Source organism: Gymnoscopelus microlampas (genome assembly GCF_963454915.1).
Source record: "Gymnoscopelus microlampas genome assembly, chromosome: 10".
Taxonomy (NCBI): Eukaryota; Metazoa; Chordata; class Actinopteri; order Myctophiformes; family Myctophidae; genus Gymnoscopelus; species Gymnoscopelus microlampas.
The window spans coordinates 25283525-25291266 of NC_139947.1; the positions used below are offsets into that span (position 1 = coordinate 25283525).

The 7742-nt window shown below is 40.3% G+C and overlaps 1 protein-coding gene across 4 annotated transcripts; it reads right to left on the minus strand.

Moving 5' to 3' along the window:
• Positions 1-668: 668 nt before the first annotated feature.
• LOC311052953 (uncharacterized protein) lies at positions 669-6887 on the minus strand. 4 transcript variants are annotated; one of them, XM_084068273.1, is made up of 4 exons: positions 6820-6887; positions 4919-5536; positions 4029-4220; positions 669-1644 (listed from the first exon to the last, which is right to left on the minus strand). In XM_084068273.1, the coding sequence occupies exons 2-4, from the start codon at positions 5528-5530 to the stop codon at positions 1081-1083; spliced, it is 1368 nt and encodes a 455-aa protein (XP_083924399.1). In that variant the 5' UTR covers positions 5531-5536; positions 6820-6887; the 3' UTR covers positions 669-1080. The 4 variants fall into 4 exon arrangements, with proteins under 4 accessions (XP_083924399.1, XP_083924400.1, XP_083924398.1 ...); XM_084068274.1 differs by having other exon boundaries at positions 4029-4217; positions 6704-6875; XM_084068272.1 differs by having other exon boundaries at positions 6704-6875.
• Between the last annotated feature and the right edge of the window lie 855 nt (positions 6888-7742).

The window sequence follows — 7742 nt, forward strand, 5'->3', positions numbered from 1 at the left end:
GTATCCTATTATTCACAATTTTGCTTAAGTAAAAGTACAAAAGTATTGGCATCAAAATATACCAATAGTACCAAAGTAAAATGACTCATATTTTCAAAAGAAATTCATCCTTTTTTTCTAGAAGCTCACAACGTTGTGAGCTTGTAGATCTAGTATAAAATAGCGCTTAAGGGGATAATGCATGTTTTGTTTTAATAATCTAAATCTTCAAAGTAACTTACTAAAGCTGTCAAATAATTGGACATAATTGCCAATTGGAGTAAAGAAAGTATAATACTTGCCTCCAAGATAGTGAAGTAGAAGTACAGAGTATAAAATACTCAAGTAAAGTTAAAGTACCCTCAAAATTGTACTCAAGTACAGTACTTGAGTAAATGTACTGCCACGCTCATTTTGTCTTTATTAATGAGACAAGGCAATCTAGTTTTGGTGCTGCTCATATCGAGAGATGTAACATGCTGTCATTACGATGAACTTGTTCTGCTCTGTGACTACTGTGCTTCTCATAGTTTAGGCTACACTTGACACGATAAGGCTTTATAGAATGCTTAAAAGATAACCTACTGTATACTATCGATGCTACACTATCAGGGCTGGAGACATTATTATTGTATGGTCAAGCGCAGTAGGGTGGATGGATGCATACAGTACATAATGCATGAAACTGAAAAGCTTTTTGTTTTATTGAAAACATTTGAGAAACATAAGTCCTTTGCAAACCAGAGTGTAAGTGACAGGAGCATATTCAAACAGGCAGCCAACTCCATGCAGAATAAAAAAGGACCGAGCTGACCATGGTTAACTAAGTAGTACTTTTTAAGTATAGAGGGTTAATAATATTACAGTGACATTTTAGTTAAAAAAAAGCCTGGTCTTGTGCTGAATGAGTACCGTGTGTGATCACTTCACACCTGTCTGCCTTCACGTCATGTCTCTCAACACTGCGTTATGTAAACACAAATTTAAATCAAACTTGAAAAGATTCAAACGAACAAAATACTGCTATACAGTGGTACTCAAAGTGGGGTCCAAGGTCCAGGCACCCTCAGGGGTCCTTGAGGTGGTTTCAAATGGACCCTGTCACTGCCAAAGTGCATTGAACTGAGAGAGTTTTTTCAGTTTGTCTCTCACTCTGCCAATTTCTTCCTCTTTGGCCAGTTGATTATAGTCAAAGTTCTGATGCTGTCCTGTGGTGGCTGTGAACACACGTCCCAGTGGAAGCTCTGCACTAATCTCTGCCACGTTGGTCTCACCGTCATCTACTTGTGCATCCCTGTCCACTACGTTATTTTCACTGTCCATGGCAATGTCTTCACAGTCCCCTGCATCGTTTTCACTGTCCACTGCATTGTTGTTACCGTCCATTGCATAGCCTTCACTGTCGGATGCATTATTTTCACTCATGTTCTCTGTTGATTGCTGGCATGCGTCTTCCATCTCACCTTCACTGCCACTACTTGCGATCGGGAACTCTCGGAATTTCTTGTGCTTGCTTTGTCGTACCTCCCCAGGATTCGCTCCATCGCTCTCGCTGACCACTGTGTCCACCTGCTCCATGTCACTGCCGCACTGTGAGTCAGTTGCAAGTCCATTGTCTTCACACTGAGCGAGGCTCTTCTTTCTGTTGTGGTTCTCTAGTGATTCCTGTAAGAAAATAAATCCTTGATTACACAGCCTGCAATCCCACATGTAAACACATGGCTGAGCAGTCTGGGCAGACTTTTTTAGAAAGTGCTGTCTAGACTGAAGGGTACATCATGACACAAATATCCGTAGCAGTGTTTCCCCTATATGCATTTGTGTCGCTCCTGAATCTTTATGTAAATTTGTATTGTTTTATTTTAATTTGTATTATTTTAACCGGAAGATGGCCCAGTCTGATGCATTTATGAAATAAAGCTATACGTTACGGATGCTTCACATCCAGCTACACACAAAGGGGAGAGAGAGCGGACAACAGAGCAGAGCAGGTGGCTCCATATCTCTTTGATCTCACCGTGATCAATGTTGCTTCAGCATTTTTCTTGTTATCAATTGCAATTTGGTTTTGCCAATAAATGTTTGAATATGTTATATTAATATTCTCCATTTACAACAGAAGACTATTGGAGTGCTCTCTCAAAAGCTCTGGGGCGTCGTCCATTTGCGGAACAGCATTTGTGTACAGCTTCATATTCAGGTAGGGTTGGGATCCGGAAGGACTTTTTCGTCACATTTGGAACAGTTTCTGGAACCGTTTTTTATCACACTGTCAGATCTGGTACGTGGACTTCACATCTGCAATACAATTACAAATACCGGTGGTTCTCAAACTGTTTAATTTCAAGAATCACCATAACTCTGAGGGATCGGATCGTTAAGATGGAATCGTTAAGGAACCGGAATCGTTAAAATCCTACAAAAGGATCCCCCAACCCTATATTCAGGTCAATTAACTTTGCACTTATTGTTATAACTTATAACAAGCTATAAGAAGCAACCGGGTAAATGTCGACACTGAAGCAAACCAACGCTGATCAGGATTATCAGTTTTCAGAAGGAAAGAGTCCTGCAACTTATCATTCCATAGCCCACATCGGCTCCCAAAATGAACAGATCTACAAGCTATCATTGCGTTGCATTGCAACGTGTTGGTACCTTGAAGATTTGTTCTTCTTGTCAAGCAAGCAACACTGTGAACGCTGTGCCACGCCCGCGATGGAGTATAAATTAAGCTTACCACGTTGCATCAAACAATCATTTGATTGGAATGTGCAAGGAGACATCTGTGAAATAAACATTAGGAAGATCAATCTTAATAATGATCTTGCAAGCAAAGCTAGACGCCTCGGTATTGCCCGTGAGAAATACCGAGGTGTTTTGCCTGGAGGCGGTCCAAAGGGCCACTGTGACCGAGCGACACACATGTATGATATAAATATACATTTTTGGACGAGATATAAATATTCACAACCAGGGGAAACACTGCTTACTGCTTAGTACACAAAACATCTGAATGAGGAGTTCATTCAAAGGATATGAGAGCATTCCTCATTTGTGCTAGTAGTAGCCAATACTGTAAATATAGTTTTCCAATCAAAGCTTGCGTATGCCATTATATGCAGGCCATTGGCCAATTCAAATCTTAACTGGCCGGGCCCAGGAATCAAATAAAGGAATCACTGTCAGGCATTAGACCCTATGTGGTACACACCTTAACCAATTACATTTGTCGATAGTTGTGAGACATCCGGTATCCGCGACTCTCCGAGCACATTAATTTATAATTTAATGTTAACAGGTTCATTTTACGCACACTGGATCAGATCACACCTTGACAATGAAAACAGCAGCCACTGGGGTGAAATGTTTGGATATGTAACGCCTCGTAAACACGCTCTGTGTCAGTGGTAGCTCGCGTCCACAGTGGACCGGTGAGGGTGAAAGGAGTAGAGATAGGTGGTGAAGGTGGATGAATTTAAATACTTTTTATATATATATATATATATATATATATATATATATATATATATATATATATATATATATATATATATATATATATATATATATATATATATATATATATATATATATATATACACACACACACACACACACACACACACACCTAACTGGTTAGGGTTAAACACTTGGTTCAACTGTCCAAAGTAATGGGGAGTGTGAAAGAGAGTGCAGCCAGGATGCAATGGGTGGAGAAAAATGTGACAGAAGCCAGAAGGGTACCAGCTAGAATGAAAGGAAAGGTATCGGATGATAGTGAGACAAGCTGGTTTAGGTAAAAGCTGAACCCCAAAACTCTCTGATACACACGGCGGGCAAAGAGGCGTTTTATGGATGTGATGACTCGATGAGACTGAGAGAGGACATGCAAGTGGCTGGAATGACCGAGGAAGTTTCAGAGGACAAGAATAGATGGAAACGGATCCCTATCAGGACATGTCCGAAAGAGGGAGTTATCTTAATGTATGGTAATTAAATTAAGGATGAGATTTCATTACATGATAATTAAACTAAGCCATACTCACTTCATGTGTGCCATAGCACTCTTTCTGGGAGACGGAGTCCATTTGTGTTTTGGCCAATAATCTATTAACGGTCTCTCGAGGGATTCTGATCAACTTCACCTGACAACGCCTCTTGGGCAATTGTTCCTTAACTTCCTTCTTCCGTAACTCATCCTTGGGGAGTTCAGGAGAGGTTTCACGGAACTGAGGCTGCTGCACAGGGGGTTTCGGGGAGAAAATGGGATTAATATATGAAGGATAAATTAGGCGTTAGCATGCGGTGGGGTTAGTATGTTCAGTTTCTGAACTGCTGAGCTCGTCATTTCAAGCAAGGAAGGCCCGTCGCCCCGGCCCGTCTGTTGTGGCGATCAGTGTTCAAAGTGGACATTAAAGATTATGTGTTTGTGAATGAAATCTAAGCTTAATTGCAGGTGCAATGTTGCATAACCAGATGACAGTGTTGCTCGGCAAAAATAGCAGATCTACAAACTCACAACACGTGAAAAAGGGGTCAAAGTATGCATGTGGAAGGGGATGAGATTTGAGAACACTACATTTTGACAGTGAGACAGTGAGGTTACCTACCTCCACCTTGGTCGAGAGACTCCAGAGAGGAAGGAATAATGGGATATATTGTGAATCTGTACATTACAATCTTTGGGAAATAAGATGGATAAACTGAGAGCGAGGATTACATTCAAATGCAATCTGAGATGATCCAACATTCTGTTTTCATGGAGACATGGACTGATTCTACCGTGCCTAATCAGTCAAAAACAGCAGCTGATCACTTCTCGATTTTAGGACAAGATAGGAAGGAAGAATCCGGTAAAAAAGAGGGGGTGGAGTCTGCTTTATGAACCCTACTGTGCATCCTAAATAACACCAGATGATAAGGTCCCATATCTTACCGTCTCCTCCTGGCTGTCATAGTCAGAAGCTGAGGTTATCTCGATGGCTGCGGCAGGTACATCTGTGTTGGTGTCATGGTCAGAGTCAGAAGTTATCTCGATGGCTGGGGAAGGTACATCGGTGTTGGGGTTACGGGGGATCTGCCTTTGACTTCCCATTGGCTTGCGCTTCTTCACTGACAGATAGATCTGCCCGCCGTAGATAATAGCTGCATCTTGGTTGATGAGAGGTATGGAACCACAGGGGGGTACTGGTGAGGTATCAGTGTGGTTGCATAAGTCTTCAAGCAACTTTAAGGCAGTAAGGTTGTGGGTCACAAAATGCATGTTAAAAGGTTTCTGGGCTCTCAACTGCCTTTTGGAGGCCATATGTAGTTTGTCTTTATAATCTTGGCTGATCATTGGGCCATCTTTCTTCCGTATCTCTATCGGAGAAATGTATGTTGCTTCTGGAGAGCTGGTGCGGTCTCTGAATGCCAACAGGCCTCTGATGCCGACAGGCTGGGTAAGTCCCATTTGCCTCAAAGTAGCTTTTGGTAAAGTCTTGAGAGGGACAGTTTTTACTTCTGCCTCTTTGGGAATGAAGATCTTGAAGTCATCACATGAATCCATTTTTCTCTGTGTGCACAGATACAGATACGAGATATGAAACACAAGTACTAACGTCATATATGTTCTGTAACACGTGACACAGTGGGTGTGAAATTGTATTAAATCGTCATGATGGCAAGGTTATTGATCATAAGCGTGATATTGCCTAGTCTGGTTTGTGTTGTGGTTATCGTTGAATTCAATGGCTGTAAATTTATTCAGGTACATTTACAGTATATGTTTTTTTATATTCAGGTCAGAAATACGACTTCTAATTTATTACGATTTCGCAAACAAAATTAGCAATATTGTCGGAAAGTGAAATTTAGGCGAAGGGTTGACACAACCGTTTAAATCGCGTATTTAGAAAAACAAAGTGTTAATTTTTTTATTTTTTTTTATCGCGTATTTAGTCAGCCTGGGAGTGTGCCATGTTCTCCCATTGCAATAATCGGGGCGTTTCTCCCGGTCCGACCTCCACCTGAACCCAACGCAGAGGCACCTCATCTCGGAGCGAACAATGGAGAGTGAGGAAAAAGTACTCACATTTCTTACTTAAGTACAAGTATCAATACTGCAATGTAGAAATACTCTGTTACAAGTTAATGTCCAGAATTCTAAATTGCCGAAAGTAGAAAGTACTCATTATGCAGAATGTACCATTTCACACAGGTTTCAAACGTAAAAAAATCTTTTGAAAATAGCAGATCTACAAGCTCACAAAGCCTCAAGACTCGTCACGAGGTGAACTTAGATCGGCTATTTTCAAATAGCCAACGTTTAAATAGGGCTGGAGTGATTACTGTGTATGTTTTCTAATAATAATAATAAAAATCTATAAAGTAACTAGTAACTAAAGATTTCAAATAATTGTAGCGGAGTAAAAGTACAACACTTGTCTCTCAGATAAGTAATGGAGTAGAAGTACTCCAGTAAAGTAAAAGTACCTCAAAATTGTACAGTACTTGAGTACAGGTACTACTTACTTACTTTCCACCACTGCTAGGGAGCCCAGGGATCCCAAGCAACACTTGTTAACATAACATCAAAATCAGTTTAACCATTTTAACCCTATATACAAATTACAGATCTACATGGTCACAATGCAATGGGACTGAGCTTGTAGATAGATCTGCTGTTTCCAGTTAAACTAATGAGCTTAATGCTAACTGGAGTAGCTAACTTAGCACTTACCAAAGGAAGAAACCACGACGTGCTTGACAGAATAAAGATGTTATTATGAAAAAAATAAGGAACACAGTCGCAACTTTTTTAAGCTCTATCCGTTATATAATATAACTTATGTTTACCTCATGGTTCTATCGAACATAAATGTTTGTTTGTTTCATTCCTCATCCTAAATCCCCCATAGTGCAACGCGAACCAGTGTTGCCACATTCTGCGAGAGAAATGAGTAATAAAGATTATTTTCTCTTGCAGAAAAAAAGAGGTCACACAAATCCCTGGCAGAAAATATTTTCAGACGGGGGTCCGCAGACAAATACATATTAATCTGGGGATCCTTGCCATGGAAATGTTTGAGAATCACTGGTTTAAACAACATAAGGAAACAAGCCCAAATAATCAACAACACTACACTTAGAAACAAGCCCCCAAAAACCGCAACCCGCAACTACGAATATTAACAAGCACCTTTACAGAAAAACAAGCCCAAACTGGCTTATAATAAGCGGACATGGCAACACTGGTGAGCGCTCGTGCTCTCGTCTTCCGGTCAACGCACTTTTCAAAATAAATAAAAGGCGTCACCCTATGAGTTATTGGTGAAGGCGGAGCAGGCGTTGCTATGGTGCTTGTATACAATCTATTGGTTTGCTCCTCCTTAAAGGCCATGTCTGTCAGTATGCACTTGTCTTTCATCGTGACATTCTTCATTCTAAATTGTACAAGTAAGTAATTTAGCGTCTATTATATCACTTTCACGCAAATGATCATGGAAGCACTGATATAATTCGGCTATGCATTGTGTGGTGTTAAATACAGGAGAAGGGATTCGCACTTTCAACACCATCCATCACGCTAGGCGGTCAGTGATGAACAGAAGTAGTTTACTTAAAGTACTTTTTTAGTATACCCTTTAACTTGAGTATTTCTTAGTATTATTAGATACGTAAAGTATACTTTCACTCCATTATTTTGACTCCACCACATTTCTAGGAAGGATAAAAAGTATATTACGAGTTAGCCACTTAAGCCCTATTTCAAATAGGCC

Excerpts from the sequence above, each read along its gene's own strand:
- LOC311052953 (XM_084068273.1), bottom strand. The coding sequence starts at position 5,530 with ATGGATTCATGTGATGACTTCAAGATCTTCATTCCCAAAGAGGCAGAA. Across the intron at positions 4,221-4,918 it reads ATGACAGCCAGGAGGAGACG|CAGCCTCAGTTCCGTGAAAC; the intron begins GTAAGATATGGG and ends CCCCCTGTGCAG. Across the intron at positions 1,645-4,028 it reads AGTGCTATGGCACACATGAA|GAATCACTAGAGAACCACAA; the intron begins GTGAGTATGGCT and ends ATTTTCTTACAG.